Here is a 17,342-nt window from a genome sequence, read left to right on the forward strand (position 1 = left end):
TTCCTTCCTTCCTTCCTTCCTTCCTTCCTTCCTTCCTTCCTCCCTCCCTCCCTTCCTTCCTTTCTCCCTTCCTTGCTTCCTTCCTTCCTTCCTTGTCTTTCACTACTCTGTATAACCTGCAGGTACCTCGTCATTAACACGTCTGCCCCTGTGCAATGTGAGACCCCGGAGGCAAAGAACCGTTTTTGCTTTGCTTTGTATCCCTAGCACTTAGGATGGTGCCTATCACATAGTAACAGGTTGACTGAAGAAGCATTTATTAAGCACCTACTACATGTGCTAAGCTCTATGCTAAGGACTGGGGATACAAAGGCAAATATGGAGAAAAATAAGATAGACACAATTTGTTTATATAAAATAAATATAAGGAACTTTTTAAGAGAGGAGACTGTGTGTATGTGTGCATGTGTACATGTGTATGTGTATTGTATGGCACGTGTCTGTGTGTGTGTTATGTAGAGTGGATGAACAGGAAAGGCCTCATGAGGAAGGTGGTGCTTGAGCTGAGCTTTTAAGGAAGTGGGATCTAAGAGGCAGAGGTGAGGAGGGTGTGCATTCTAGGTATCTGGGAAGATTTGTGAAAAGGCATAAGGATGGGAGATTGCTGTGTGTGGAACCACAAAAAAAGTATGGAATCATCAATTTAGAACTACCATGTTTCCCCGATAATAAGCCCTCCCCGAAAATAAGCCCTATTGAGATTGCTACTGTAGTGAAGGTGATCCCCTGCGCGACACGCTACATTACGGTACCCTCTGTATGCACCGTCCCCCCCACACCGGGTGAAACGCACGCCGCGCTCCGAGCTGCATCCAATCAGAGCTGCAGCAGTGAGCGCGTCATCCTGTTCTTCCCCAGTGATTTGCTTATTGAATAAAGGTACATTTTTTTGTTCACATTTACCTGTTTATTAAAATTGCTGTCAATGTTCATTAAAATAAGCCCTCTCCTGAAAATAAGCCCTCTGGTGTTTTTCTGTCCAAAAAAATAAGACAGTGTCTTATTATCGGGGAAACACGGTAGAAGGGGCCTTGCAAGCCATGTGATCAAATTCCTTCATTTTATATGAAGGGAATTGAGGCCCAAAGAGGTAATGTAGGTACTAAGAAGAGAGCTGAAATTCAAACCCAAACCTTCTTACTCTATACTTTACGTCCCTTCCACCTTCCACAGGCTCTTCCATGAGTTGACCCCCACCTACTGAATTCCTATCTATCTTTTTAAAACTCAAACTCAAACACCATTGCCTTCATGACACCTTCCTGGATTTTTTCCCAGCTAGTAATAAACTTTTCTAGAAACTCCTAGACCTCATAGAGTCCTCTGAACCTCTGCTATGCATTCATGTATTATCTGTATTATAATACTTAATTCTGTATATCTCATATCCTTAACTAGATTATAAATTCAATTAGGATGGAAATGGTCTCTTCTAAACATTAAATTTCCCCTAGTGGACATCCCAGTAGTGATTAATAAAAATTTGCTTAAGTGAACCTAGTTCACAGTAAAAAATAAATACTATGCAAATATCCATGAATGGTTTACCTCCCAAAAGACTTCACAAATAATCTGCTTCATTTAACTATGGTCAGCAAATAACCATATCCTTACTTTGTTTTCAAATATAACTAAAACTAATAAGAAAAATCACTGTTTAAAATGTACATCTTCTTAAAATAAAGCCAATGCCTTTCTCTGAATTATAAGTAATATAATATTAAAATTTTCGTATTTTTATAGGAAAAAAAATGATTTAACTAAACCTTCAAACTAGTTGCTTAAATCTAGCCAGACCAAAAGTTCTTATTTAAATTAGAATGTATAGATTCACATATATTGAAATATAAATAGGTCTTAGAAATAATCTAATGCCCAAAGAAACATGCCCAAGTTCAACCATCCAGTCAATGGTAGACTTAGGTCTGGAAGGCAAATGCTCCAGATCTTTACACCAGTTCAAATAAAGTTGATTCAAATGAAAACCATCGTAAGTGAAGGTAGCACGGTTTAATAATAAGAATACTTGGGCCTCCTTGAATACATAGCCTCCTTGAGCTTCAGCTTTGACATTTACAAACTTGCGATGATAATACTTTATGTACTTCACATGGATTGTTGTGTGGATCTAATGAGAAAATGTATGACAAGTACATCGTAAAGTGCTATGTCAACGTAGGCTCTTACTAGGGTCAGCTAAAAATAATTGACTCATTTCAGTCTCCTATCTTATCATCATGCTACATGTTGTCCTTTTAAAGCTTCATTTAGACAGCTCATTTTTCTTTGGTGAAAATTTTAAACTTCTGATGAGTAATGCCAAGAAGAGCAAAAAATATATGTATTTGGATAAGGAATAATGCCCAGTTGTCTCTGACATTTTTCAAGGTTGACTTGGGCGTTATTCAACACAAATAAAAACTAAAATGTAACCAAACACTTTGAACGACTCCCTAGTATTTGTATTCTTTTGGCTACTGGAAAAAAAAAATAAATAAATGATGGAGAAAATTTCAAAACACACGAGTGAAAATGAGTTCTTCAGTTCTTTAGTGATGATAGGAAGTGATTCTCACTGCCCAGTATGTCTCCAAATTACAAACAGAGCTGAGAGAAATAAACATGCTTGCTAGGGGCAGAGCAACTTTTAACTTGGGACCAACTTACACCTACTGTTCTGTCTGAGAGAGATGTGCTTTTGTGTATTGGCCAAGAACTGCATGACAATGATACTTTATAGTTAAAAAAACATATTCACATAAGTAATTTCTTCTGAGCCTCAAAATGATAGACTATGTGAGATATACAGAACAAACACTATCCCTATTTTGTAGATGATGGAGGTTGATGCTCAGACTCATTCAAGCATGACACAACCAGTAATGACCAGAATGTCTGGCTATTAGTCTTGTACAATTTCTGATGGATCGTGATTTAAAATGGACTCTTTTATAAGTACATTGCTGAATATACTTGAATGGTCACGTGGTGGGGGAGAAAGAGAGGAAGGCAGGATTTAGTCCATTTTCTGAGTTTTACTTTTCTTTGCTTGAGCAAACAGATAAATGTTGCAGGTTCCACATTTATAAGAGAAACTTCTTAAATACTTGGTATAATGGTTTTAAAAGCAAAAACTAGTACAAAAAAACTTTTTAAAGTAAATAACTACAGCTGAAGAAATTTAACCAAAATTGAACATTATTTATTCTGTCCCAAACTCTCTCTCTCTCAATTTCTCCTTTCTCTTAATCTTTCTCTTTGTTGTTGAATCTGTCTCTATCTCTTTATCTTCCTGGTTATTCTCTTTTCCAGTCTAACTCTTCCTGTCTCTCTTCATTTCCATACCAGATGCTGCTCCTAGGACTTCCAAATCTATAAATATCCCTCTCCTACCCCTCATTTCCTAAACTTTCACACATAGACCTGCCCAGAGCTACACAATCCCTGCTCTCTCTTGGACACTGTCTTCTTCCCTCCTTTAGTCGCTAGACTTACCGCCCTTACTCAGCCGAGGGAAGGGGTTAGTGGGATACTGGCACTCACTTGCTGCCTGACTGTGCCAAGTTTCAGCATCTGAATGGAGTAAGTCAGGAGCAGCTTCAAGCCCTGGGGGAACCTAACCTAGGAGAGGCAGCATAATATTGTGAAAATAAAGAGCACCAGCCTTAAGAGTCAGAAAGACCTGGTTTCGGATTCTCAGGCACTATGTGACCTTGGCAAAGTCTTTAAACTCTCTATGTCACAATCCTCGGATCTGTAAAACTAAGGTTTGGGACTCAATGGCCTAGAGCCCGAGACAGTCTATTCTAGCTCTAAATCTATGCTAGGATTGTCTTAGCCCTGGAACTCCTGCACAGGCTTGAGGTCTATGCTTTACATTCTACCCCAAGTCTCCTCTTGCTATCCTCTCTGTCACAGTTTTTGTACTGACCTCCCCCAATCCCCCACACCTCATTCCCTGCCAGCCCCTTCCCATTAGATCTACACTGACAATGATGCTATACAATATGGATCAGACAATCAACTCTACCGGCTCCTCTCATCACTACTGTGACTTCCCAGTACAAAACACCTCTCCTGGACTACCACTTTCCTATATATGATGTCACTCTTATTATAATACAAGCCTCTTGAAGGCAAAGACTGCTGTATTTGCATATTGTATACCCAGTTCTGGACACACAGTAAGCACTTAATAAATCCTTATTTACTCATTAATAAGTGGGAGATGTGGCGCAGCTAGGTGGCACAGTGAATAGAGCACTGGCCCTGGAGTCAGGAGGACCTAAGTTCAAATCTGGCCTCAAACACTTAATACAAAAACTAGCCATGTGACCTTAGGCAAGTCACTTAACCCTAATTGCCCTACCCCTCCAAAAAGCAAAAAGAAAAAAAAGTGGGAGGTGAATCCTGAGCAAGAAATTTAATAAATTCATTCATTTAATCAATTAATAAGTGCCTACTTAAGGAAAAGGAATATTAAACAAATATAAGACATGGTCCTTACCTTCCAGAAATTCACATTCTATTTCAGACTTAAACAGAAACAGGTAAATAGTATGAGGTCACATGATTAGATTCCAAATAAGTGAACGTGCTACAGAAATTTTAGAAAAGGAAGCCATTCTTAGGTGCTGAAGTGGTTGTGGAAGGACTGAGATAGCTTTGAATTGGGCCTTAAATGATGAGTGGAACTTAGAGGAAAAGGGAAGGAGAAAGTCAAGTCTGAGAGACAGAGGACTGGATTGCCTGGAATGGAAGGATAATTCATATTGGGGAATAAGAGAAAAATTAAATAGGGTGGGGTTAAATTATGGAAAACACCAAATGCCAGGTTGACAAGACAGGGACTTTATAAGAAATGGGTACATAATGAAGATTTTTCAGACATCAAATTTAAGAAACTTAGAGATATGAATTGACCTATCAATTGGTAGACTGATCTCCTAAGGAATTTTGGCTTTATGAAAAAGTTCCCGTAGCCTTCTAAGCAAGAAAGTGACTCTGAGAACAAGGATTCAGGAAGAGGATTTTTCCCTCTGGGTATGAGACTGTGTGGATGTGGGGAGATTAGAAGGAAGATCATTGGTAGTTGGCTGGCTGGGAACCTGATGCAGTAAAGTGATCAGGGTTGAGCCAGAAAACAGGTGGGCCTTGCTTTAGAGAAGAGATTTGTTTCTGAAAACTTACAGAATGGTAGTATTTTAGATTTGGAAGGAAACTTAAAAAGAACATAGTATAGAGACCCACAGTAGAGCCAAGGTTGGAAGACAGGTTTCATAACTTTGAATTCAGTGCTTTTCCCCTTATATTCCTCATCTTCAGAATGTGTACCCCACCATAAGAAATTGCCATGGAAGTCATGGGTACAGAAAAGAGAAATTAACAGATAATTATTTCTATTATACAGAGAGATAAAATGCTTTTAAAGAGGGTTTATTAAATGAAGCAAGTTTCCTTGTGTACTTGACTATGAGGATAGAAGTGAGAGCAACACAGAGGACATAAAAACTAAATTTAAAATCTTCACCACCACGGCCAACAGACAATCAGAAATGGAGAGGAACTGTATCAGAAATTTTCAAAGGAGTCACATATGGCGAAATACTTGGTTTTTTATAAATTTGATTTTCACACTGAAGAAATTATTCTTTTGTATAAAGCAAGGACAGCCATAATCTTCCCATATATATACCTCTCAGCTTAGCATCTACATAAAATTTTGGTAAATCAAAATACAGTTTAAATGTACTAGTGGAGTTTATTTTTAAAACTATTTTTAGAAAACTGAATTTCCTCTTATAAAGTGCATAATCAGCTAGTAAATTTTACTATTTGTAAATCATAATGTTGATATATTGCTTCCAGTTAAGATGAACCCATAATGGCTGTGTATGTGAATAAAAAGGAGGAATTTTAAAAATACATTATATGGGTTGAATCTGTAGGACTTGGTGGATGTGAGGGTAAAAGAGAAATTAAAAATTTCACAGTGCTGAAGAAATAAAAAAGTGGAAGAGGAAAGTGGAAATGGTAATTAATGTTAACAACAACTATAATCATAATAATAAAAATGAGTCACTTAAGGTCACATAGCTGGTAAATGACAGAGTTAGTATTCAAACTCAGGACTTCAGACAATCAAGTCAAGTTGACAAAATCATCTTCCTAAAACACAGGTTTGACCATAACACCCTATACTCATAAGCTTTAATTGGCTCCCACTTTCTTCTAAGACACAAACTCTTCTACCTGGCATTTATTCTACTGGCCCCAACCCATCTTTCCAGCCTTATTTAGTATTGTTCCATCTCATTCACTCATTTTTGTTTCAGACAAACTAAAGCTATTGCCTGGGGCTAGGCATTCCACCTGCAGTCTTTCAGCCTTCACACACAGGCCTCCCCTATCCATAGACCATCCTCCCATCTCATTTTTTGCCTCTTAGAACTCATATCTTCCTTCAAGGTTGAACTGAGGGTCCATTTCCTCCAGAAAACGTTTTATTGTCCTTTCCACTGTTAATAAGCTTCTTCCCCAAAACCTTGTATTTTCCTAATTATGCATATGTTGTTTCCCTCCCCCTAGTATATAAACACTTTGAGGGAAGGCAATGTCTAATGTTTATCTTGTTACTTTCAGTTCCTGATTTTTAAGAGACATTTAGTTCATGTTTGTTGAATTTAATTTTTCTAGTCTTTGTCTCTAGGCATGAAATTCTTGTCCCTTCTTTGACATTTTTTCACCTTCCTCCTCCCATAGATCATCCTTGCCCAACTGAGAGGTTAAGTTTGATGCAGTTAAACTTAGATTACCTGCTACCAATGGACCTTTCTTGTACTAAATCAGCAGATTAATGCCCTGAGGAACTTAACACTCTGCTTTGGAACTCCAACTAGTCCTAAAGTTCCTGCACTAGCTTGATTGGTGAATGTCATAAGACCCACCACATCCAGTTGGCTACAGCCATGCTTCACATCACCCCCCAGAGACCTTGCCATCTACTGCCCCCCCCATACTGCAACCCAAGATTGTCAAGATTGTCACTGCAGCATAGTTGATAAGCCAAGAAACACACATACACAGGCACACATTCAAAACTATGAATGGAAGGCAACAAGTACAAAAGGAACTCAGAAGCAGAGTTTACTGTGAAATCGAGGTCTTCAAACAAGGAGGTAAGATTAGATCTGGGCTTTAAAAGAAGAATAGGCTTTATATAAATACTGGGGATGTGAGAGAGACTGGCTTTTTTGGAGATGATGAGTAGATTTTCTTCTTAGTATCCTTTGAAGGCTCAATCCAGTCAGTCAGAGGGATGAAGGGAAGAATAATAACTAACATTTACACAGCATTTTGCTTAACATACAATTATCTTATTTGAATCTCAAAATAACCCCATGAAGTAGGTACCACAGTTTTTATTATCCCCATTTTAAATAGTGAAACTGAGATGAGAGTGGTTAAGAACATGCTTGTAGTTCTATGTCAAGATGTAGAAAGGAATCTTCTGGACTCCAAGTCCAGTGTCTTATCTATTACACTACCATTTCTCCAAGGAAGCCAAGAGAACTTTATAGTACCTAAGCCAAAGCATACCAAGGAATGTTAAGGAGATAATGCTTTTCCTATAGCGAGTTAAAATGGTTAAAATTCAGGGAGAATACAAAAGCTATTGGGTTTGTCCCAGAGGAAAGCACTGTTGACTTTGGAGAGTCATGTCAATGGAGAGCCCATGATTAAACCAGGTGAGGGAAGATAAATGAGAGATTAGATAGCACAAAAGTGAAGGCAGAATTTGTAAACTAATTATCCAGATATTTGGACAAAAATGGGAAAGAGAAACCAATGTGATAACTAAAACATTTAGTAAACACTTTTAAAATGGTGGGGGAACAAAGGGAAAGATCTTGAGGACTGAGGTCAAATAACTGTTTTATTGGTTTGAAAGTGGTAAGTTATCATTCTTTAATTATGAAAATAGTATCCATTTTGATTTCTGAGGCTCACAGTAGAGAAATATGTGATTACTCCTGGATTCTTACAACTGATTAGGTCAAGATCTAGGTTTTCCATTTAGTTTTAAAATTATAATATTATATGACCCACATCGTTATTGCATTGCATGAAGCTGGGAACACCACTGCTGGCTGTCCAGCTGTTTTACCAAATAATAATATAGGCAAAAGAAAGTGGAGAGTTGAGGTTATTTAGATGAATCATGCTTTAAAATCTTGCTATTAAAGGAAATTTTCTTTTTAAAAAAATCCTGATTCATGTAATTTTTACTTTTGCTCCTGTGAATTTACCTAGTTTGGTGAAATTAAGGATAATTTATTCAATTTATAAGGATAATTTATTCCAATTTGCTGGAATAGATATAGCCAAAGTAATGTTTCTTGCACAAGACTTATACAGGACCTCTTTATTGACACAAAGATTAAGCAATGATCAGATTCAATTATATGAAACCAGAAAATAATGCAAAAATAGGCTAAAATAGATGTCAGGGAGTTCATACATTCTTTTATTAATGACCATAATTTAATCTCACAGTAATTCCGTTTTTTATGGCTTACTAAGCACTTTATACACAACAATTCTGTGAAGTAGATTTCACTTATACAACATACAGATTCAATATCGCTTTTGGGTTATTCAATTCTAACAAGCTCGGTCTTTTTATTTCCCAGCTCAAGACTACTTTAAACCTGCAAATAAAAAGGTAAGGAGAATGGCTATAAACATCACTAAATCAACAGAACATAAATGAAAACATAGGCTTATTTTACTTAATAAAATTGTAAATACACTATAAGTGGCAGAAAATGGCATTTTATATATATGTGTGTGTGTGTGTGTGTGTGTGTGTGTGTGTGTGTGTGGGTGTGTGGGTGTGTGTGGGTGTGTGTGGGTGTGTAAGTTGCAGTGCAAGTACTGAACTGCTTTGATAGAGGGAATTTCTTCACAAGTACATCAATAACCAAACCCAAAACATAAAGTCCGTGGCCAGCTTCTGACCTTCCTTCTAGATAGTCTAAGTCTCTGGAATGACTTGATTTAGTCCTTGTTCCAAGTTTATGTCTTTGTTCTTCCCATGAGTTCTTAAATATCTCAGAAATATAGTTTAAAAAATAACAGTCTTAATGGCTTTATCAGAAGCAACCCTATTCACCAACAAAAAACCATCAAGTTGATTGCCCACTTGACTGCTTTTGGAACATCTGTGAAGAGAAAACAGGAACATCTTTCCAACTACATTCTCCTTCATTGCCTTGTTCCCACATGGCCTAGTCCAAGTAGACCTTATATGGTGTGTGTAGCATCTCTTCCAGATTTGGGGTCATGAAGTAACTCTATGCTTACAAGCTTTTAGCTTCATCTAGAGTCCAAAGATGAGGTTCTGCCATCCCTACAATAGGAAAAATGGGCTCTATTATCTCTCCTTTATCTTAGAGTTCTTTATTTAGAGAATTAAGTCTTTCACAAAGTGTCACACCAAGTAAAACCTTCAATGGATTCTCCCCATAATGAGGTAGATCTGCTGGATCCCCGAAACTTGGTAGAGAGCAATTTTTCTCTACAGAAGAAGAGGTCTTTACTATCAGGGGCTATCTAACAGATTGCTAGATAGAAGCTAGATGTTTTCTTTTCACTTCCTATTTCTGAATCTGACCTGGGGCAAAGTCTCTGTTTCAATCTGTCTGACTTATGGTTAGAAAGTTCTTGTAATTCCTGTTAAATTTCCTTGTTTAACTGGGATTCCTAGAGCCTAAATTTATTTCAAAGGGGCCTCTGCCAAATAAGCCCCATGGTTTATGTAGATCTCAGGTCCAAAGTTTTTTTCAGTCCCCAAATTCCTTAGAATCTCATGAAAATTTAAGGGAAAGTAGAAGACAAAGAACAAATCATCTATGAAAAACTTCTTGGTTAAAATATAACTTAATCTTTTGTTCCAACTTCCTGCCTTGTTTATGTATAGGTGGCCCCTGTAATAAACTTCCCAAACTTTTGAATGCCCTATAGGTGTTGTTGTTTTTTTTTTTTTTAATGATACTTTCAACTAAACTATGGAAAAGTATTTTGAGCAGGGACTAATTCTGAAATCAGAAAGAGCTGAATTCAAATCTAGTCTCTGACACAGTAGCTTTTTGACCATAGGCAAGTCACTTAATCTTTCTTTATCCCAGGTAACTGGCTAAGGCTACAAGTTACTGGTAAATTGCAAGTCTGCATCAGTGCAGTTTCTACACTTGGAATCTACTATACCTGTCATAGGTTCTGGAACCCCACATCCCTCATCCTGAATTACTGATTTCTACATACACTTTTTTTAATACTGTGATCTCCTTACCATTGGTCAATGATATCTTTAACATTTAACATAATGCATATGGTAGGTGCTAGATAAATGTTTATTGAATTGAATTGAATGTACTTAATTTTATAACTTATCCCATGCCCTACATCACAAAACAAATACTCAGCAAATGGTTCTGTTGTACTATTTGGGAGGATATCTGTTGAAAACCATTCAAGTGTAATTTTCAATGGACTCCAAATATCCTTCCTAGGAAAGTGGTATATTCCCCTTCACTTAAGATCTTCAAAGGAAAACCAAGCAGTTGTTAGGGATGTTATAGACTCTAGAGGGAATTCTTGGTCACGCATTTACAACTCTTTAATTCTATGATCTTTCTTATTTTATCTTTATTTCTCTTAGCACCCAACAGAGACAGATATGTTAATAAATGTTTGTTGAATGGATTGACAAAAATGAATTTAGCAAAACAGTATTTTAGTCACCCCAAAATACAAGGAAAGTACTCGCCTTCAGCAAGGAATTATCTAGTAGAAAAGACAACATTCACATGGGTTGCCATGTGTAAGTAATGAACACAGAAAAATAATACCTAACATTTTTCCATTTTAAAATCTATTTTCAAAAATACATAATTGTTTTCTAGAGCCATGTACGGATGATCAAAAACACCAGATAGGAAATCATTCATCTGTTCATTTTAACCGTTTTAAGAACCTAATCTGAACTAATCAATTGTTATTATAGCTGGAAAAAAAACCCAGACTGTATCAACTTGGCTTGAAAAACATTTGATTCAGTGGCTGCATGTAGACATAGACTAAGACAGTTTATAAGTATAATGTATTGAAACTGCCTGAAAGCCCGCCATTTGGCACTCAGACTAACATCAAAAGGCGATGCTCTTAATGAGCATCTGCAGCTGAGAGGCAGCATTTCAACATCATGAACTGAAAGGGCATAATGGCACTACTGCCAAACCCAAATAATTTACATCCCTTTACATCAGCAATGGTTTTAAGGTTTGGCACTGAGAGTTCCTAAACAAAAGGAGCTACAGCTAGCACAAATCTGACCTTCAAAAATGTTTCTCTGATTCTGCTGTCCAACAGTAGTCAATGTGTCTAAACTGTATTTTTTAAATCACAGCTTCATTACTTGGTTCTTTTAATATCCAGAAGTCCACACCACACACATTATTCTTCAGGGAGGTATATGGCAAACTATAGTCCCCTTTCTACATCTCATTTTCTTACAAGGCTGCTCTCAGACTTGTTGAATATTTTAAAAGAGCTATCAAACTGTCTCATACCGAAATTCACTCAGAAATTCCTGCCTTTTAAGAAAAGCAATCTTAGTCTTTCTTATTCAAAATTCAGATGGCCATCATAATCCAAAAGGAGACAACTGATAGAGCTTTTCAGTTTTGCTTAACTTGGAAACACTTTATTAGCAATGATAAAAGTCTTTCAACAATCTGTTCCAAGGAATAGTGTGGATAGGCACTTCTTTACAAAGTAGCAGGAATTTCTTTAGTCTATAAATTGGTTAGTTCACTCAAGTGAAAAACTGTCAGCTATAAAATTCGCACTAAAATATTTTTTTTTTCTTGAAAACATGTAGAAGTTGTATACTCAGTGACTGAAAGGTACAGGAAAGCCTTTTAAAAAATGCATTTGTCTTGCACTAGCTCTTCCCTGTAGACTGATAATAGCAGGTGCAATATTTCCTCCTTCCTCTCTTTCAATTGGCTTTCCTTTTCTACAACTCACTCACTAGAAAGTTCAGACCTTTTAACAATGAATTCTAAAAATTAATCTTTTATTTTATATTAAGGCACAAAGGTCTATCCAAAAAAGTACATACTGATACATATATGAATATGTATGTATATATATTATCACATATACATATAAGCAGTTATACTTTAATACTCAACACACTGGAAATGCACTGAGTTAATAGTAAATGTTTCTTTTTAAAAAATCAAGCACTTATGTCAGGAATCCCAAAAGTTTCCAAGATGTTCACTATAATTTAGTAAGGTTTTCAGTAAGAAAAGGAGAGAAGACATCTGCCTTGTCCATGCTAGTCTGAGTTGCAAAAATGTTATTTTAATTTGAAGGGAAAATCATACATTAATTTTAGAGACAAACTAACTTCACAATGTCGAATTCATTTGGTCCTTGATATTTCTAAGTGCTCATATGACTCATTTTATATATTTATACACACAAATGGCACCTTTCCAAGTTCAATAAAAATTCTCATACGTCAATAATCCCTAGGAAGGAAACCTGCCACCAATGTTTGCCAGTCACCGTAGAACCTTGCAACGCAGCCTGTTGCAAGCAGACGTTGGGATGAACTTCTGTGATTGTAGATTTGAGTTCTTAGTCTGAGTTCTTAACATGCTATCATTTTTTTTTTCTATCCAATAATTGTATGGGAATCATAGAGGATTCCTGGACAAAGAAGTGAGGCCAATGAGGTCCATCAATATTCCCATTAAAAAAAAGTTTAAATAATTTGGATGTAAAGTTTAAAATATCAAGGAAGTGTTAGGCTGGCACAAAATATATGCAAATTTTCAGAGCCTGCTACATAAGCAGATATGGCGAGGCAGTTTCTGGGCTACATTTTTCCTCTCCATATTTTGATATATGTCATTTTGTTATATTTGGAATATAGCAGTATTGTAGTTTCTATTTTGAAAATGTCTTTAGTATTTGAAATGTTATTATAATGGCTTTTTTATTTCAAGTACGGGGCTATATAAGGTTTACAGCATTCCTAGGCGAAATTTTTTCAAAATCAGAGGTCAATTTTCCATAAAAGCTTTATATCCAATTTTATAATAAAAACCAACAAAAAAAATACGATTCACAACAAAAATCTGCTATTATGTTGTATACACTTTCTAAGTTAAGTATACCTACACGTGTAACTATTTGTAAAAGATAGTAAGGGGACTGCTTTACCATCACTGTTACCTTCCCAGAACAAAACCTCCTGTGTTTTCCTGATTCACATTAAAATGAAGAGCTAGTACTTACAAGCAGAGTGTTGCATAATTGCATACAGGTGAGCAAATGATCCCCTTCCAGATCACTTAAGCAAAGGCGTTTTCAAACTATAGAATTTGGAATCCCAGCTAGAACAGGATAAACCTTTCATTTTTATCTTAAACACAGCGCACCTAAAACGAGGACGGTATTGTGGCTGAGTGTGTATATCTGATAAAAATCAACGACTTTTGAATATATATAGAGAGAAAGAATATATTTCCCAAAATGTACACCAGGGACAGAAAAATCAAGACTGTGATTATGTCCTGTCAATTCCATCCAAGTCCCCTCGAACGCTTTAAGTCTCCCTTTTAGACTTCCTATTACCTTTTAGAACTTGGTCAGTAAAACCTGGGCTTAAACTTCTTTTGTCAAGCAACCTGCTAGGTAGGCACTTCCGTGCTCTGCCGCGAGCTAGAGCTGCTTCCCAAGAAGGCGAGCAGCGTTTCTCACCCCAGGCCGCCGCAAGCACGGGAGAGGAGGGGGAGGGCTGCAAGCTCTGGGGGGTAACAGGGGAGGAGCCTCCACCGGGGTCAGTAAAGGTCACGCCCCGGTGACTCCGGGCAGCGCGCCCTGCACCGAGCTCAGTCCGGGCTGGCGCTACGCCCATACCCACAAGGTGGGGAACACCCACGCTTGGGCGAACTACGCCCGGGGCGGGGGGACGTCCCGACTCTCGCTGCTCCGCCCAGCCCAGCCCGGGGCCGGGTCCCAGGGACCCCGCCGGCCTCACGCTCTAAGTGATACAGATGGGAGGATGAGACCCGCCACGCCTCCCATGCGCGATCACTTCGCGGTGGGGCCGGGGAGGTGGCCCCGGGCGGTGACACGCCCACTGCCTCCCCTAGCCACCCCCACTCCCCATCCCGAGGTCCCGCGGAGACCTGAAGCTCGAGCCTCCGGCCCCTCGCGGCGGCGGCGGCGACCTGCGGTCCGAGCGCAGCGGTGCGCACGCGCGGCTTGGCGGCCGGGGAGGGCGGGGGCTCGGGGCTAGGTCCCCTCAGCCCCAGCCTCGTCCTCGTCCGGCTCCGGGACCGGCGGGAGATGGAAGGGGTTGGGGGGCGCGCCCCAGCGAAAGTGGAGCGACAGCCGGGGAGCGATACGACTCGGGCGGGGGATTCGGGAGATGACGACCTAGTCTCCATTTTATTTTCTCATAAGTTGACAGAGTGGGGGCTGGGGGGGGTGGCGCCCGCCGCCTGCAGGGCGGGGTTTCTTCTCCAGACCGTTAGGCTCGAGAACCGGGCGACAACCGTGGCAGCTCCCTGCCGCCGCCGCCACCCGCGCCGCAATAAAAATCCTCTCGCTGCTTCCCGCCCAGCCAGCTTCTTTCTGATTGGTCGCCAGGGGAGAGTGGCCGGGGGGTGGGGGTGGGGTTCGCGGGGGAGATGGGGTGGGGGGGGAGGCGTTCCTTGGCTCTCGCTTACCCCGGAGAAGGGGCTCGTGTAGGATCTTCCCCCAGACCGGGCTCCTCCCTTTGCACTCGGGCTGCAATTCCACCCCGGCTCTGATAGACCCCCGAAAGCAGGTCTAGGCTCAGCAACTAAGCCGACAGGAGCGCCTCTGCTTTTTGCCCTGGCCTCCTTTAGCTTCCCTACCCCACCCACCCCCTGAAACTTGCAGCAGCCTTTTCTGCGGGTGGCCCCGCGTTCTCCACGACCACCCCCTCCACCCCGATCTTCTGTCAACAAACGCGCGGGGAAGGGCAGTACTGGGTGGCGTGGGGGGAACCCAAAGCTTCCTCCTAGGAGACTGGGTTGGAAATAAACCAAAATGAACCTCCCACCTCCACTCCGCCAAGACTCACTCGGCGGCACGTTAACACACTACATGTAGCATCACTTGGGTCTTCTTGCTCCTTCTCTATTGTTTCCACTTTGTAATGATGGGGAACCTCGCCCAAAGCAAAGAAGATAGGGGGCGAGGTGTTCCATACTAGTACCTGCAATTATTTTCTCTTGCACCAAACAACACTAACATCAGCGTGCAGAGAAGGGGGAAAAAACAGACCTGGCAGCCCCCAGCTCACGCCCTCTTCGCCCTCCGCCCCTCTCTGCACTTCCTCCTGTCAAATCACAGCGCCTATATCATTCCATCCCTTTTGGTTTTCAGGGCAGCGCGAGCAGGATTTCCAACTAACCAGCAATTTGGCAAATGAAAAACTCACGTCATACCAAGGGGGGGGGGGGGTGTACAACATCCACACAACCCTGCTTTTCTTCTCATTTAGCTCCAATTTTGCAAACCGTTATTCTGACCATTGGGGGAAGGGCGAAACGAGAAATCAAGGGGGTTCACTTTATTAGACAGAAGAAAAATCATAGAAATGGGAAAAAAGTGGTGGAGAAAAGGTCCCCAAGGCCTCATTGTTCGCTCTTCAAGAAGCTGGTGCTGATGGTTTAGATTCGTCTCAGCATCTGGGAAAGGCTGTGCTTTCCCCGGTTCGTGTATGTTCGGCACCACCCCAAGCCCAGCGTTCCCCTCTCGCCAGTTCTCACAAGCCCCCTCCACCGAACCCTCTGCCTTCTCGGAGAAGGGAGGAAAGAGAGAGGAAGGGGGAGGGGGTGTAAATGCACAAGTGTAGCCCTCTGCCCATCACCACCAGCAGCCCAGCAAGGCTTCCCAGGAACCGTCAGCCCTGCTCCGACTGCAGCCGAGTACAACAAAGTGAAGACTGCAAAGGGAGGGGAAGCCCGGCATTCACTACGTGGGGAGACAGCTCATCAATGGAAAATCCATCTGTATCCCAGAAGGGTGGGAAGGGAGGACGACAAGGCGTTTTTTATATTTGTTGGGGGGCGAAGGGGGCTTTTATTTAATTTCAAGCTTTAGCATTCAACGTAAAACCGCCTAAAATAATAGTTTTCGCGGGAGGGAAGAATGGGGGAAAGGAAGCAACTAGCAAATCAGATTTTAAAAAGATGTACCTGCAGTTCCCAGGAAAAACAAAGTCCAGATGAGATCCTTAGTTTGCAGCATTGTAATCTGCTGGTTGGGAAGGATGTTCTTGCAAAGGTAATTTTTTGTGTTGCCCCCTTGCAATGAGTCTGGACGGCGACAGAGCAGAAGTCCTACAGGCAGACAATTGCCAGTCTTGGTATTATTATTTTTGCAGAATTGTTTCCTGCCAGCCGCTGCCGAGCTGCGTTCACGCGCTGATCAGAGAATGAGTGACAGTCCTAGCCGTAGCACACTCGGAACTCAGGGATCCTTGCGCTTCCCCGGTTTTGCTTTGATGGAAATGAGGATGGGAAAGAGGGGCGGGGGGCGGTGGGTGAGAACCTCACTGTGTCCTTCCACCACACCAGCTACAAATAGTGCCGAACATCAAGGAGGTAAGAGAGACAGGAGAGGCAGATGCAGCCGACTGCAAAACACGGCCTGGATTTTCCAGAACACTTGGAATCTTTCACACGCTGTCTCCAATGCAGTGCTGGGATTTCTTCTTTTTCACACTTCTCCCCCGCCCTCCTCCACTACGTCTCCGCTGCCTATCCCTCTTTACCCGTGGGTTTGGTTACTTTAATAAACTAAGGGTGATGTGACAGTGTAAGAAAGGCACCACAGAGGTCTAATAATACCTCTCATTTGTATAGAGATTCAGTTTCAAAGTGCTTTTCACAATCATTAGGTCATTTGATCCTCACAATACAAGGGGCGCCCAGAAGCAGAACTCACCGAAAAAAAAAAGTGCAGGAATGAGGATTCCTGTGTTTTGTTGTTTAGTTTTGTCTTTTCATGAATGTGAAGTTGGTTCTCCCACAGAGAAGCAATACTACAGCAAGCAAACAAATCCCAGGGGATGGAGGTGGGAAGCAATTTAAGAAAATGAAAAAACAGATGTTTAGCAAGACTTTCGGGGAATCACTGGAAGAAAATAGGGGTGTTTTCTTGTATGTAAATGCTTAACACTGTGATCTCTATTTATTAAGAAACCAATCATTGTTTTTCAA

General features: G+C 40.5%; 1 protein-coding gene across 6 annotated transcripts in view; it reads right to left on the reverse strand.

Annotated features, from left to right (window-relative positions):
• The window catches only part of NCAM1 (neural cell adhesion molecule 1), a 476,276-nt gene extending 459,445 nt beyond the window's left edge, over window positions 1-16,831 (reverse strand). The window contains exon 1 of one of the 6 annotated variants that reach the window (XM_069079789.1): window positions 16,317-16,831. In XM_069079789.1, coding sequence (XP_068935890.1) covers window positions 16,317-16,368 — 52 coding nt within the window. In that variant the 5' untranslated portion in view covers window positions 16,369-16,831. The remainder of the gene's footprint in view (window positions 1-16,316) is intronic. The other 5 variants (XM_069079784.1, XM_069079785.1, XM_069079786.1 and 2 more) reach the window with 5 other exon arrangements.
• Between the last annotated feature and the right edge of the window lie 511 nt (window positions 16,832-17,342).

The sequence above is a fragment of the Petaurus breviceps genome, unplaced genomic scaffold (assembly GCF_028583685.1).
Source record: "Petaurus breviceps papuanus isolate PSGF00001 unplaced genomic scaffold, PetGlider_PUasm1.0 91133, whole genome shotgun sequence".
Lineage (NCBI taxonomy): Eukaryota > Metazoa > Chordata > Mammalia > Diprotodontia > Petauridae > Petaurus > Petaurus breviceps.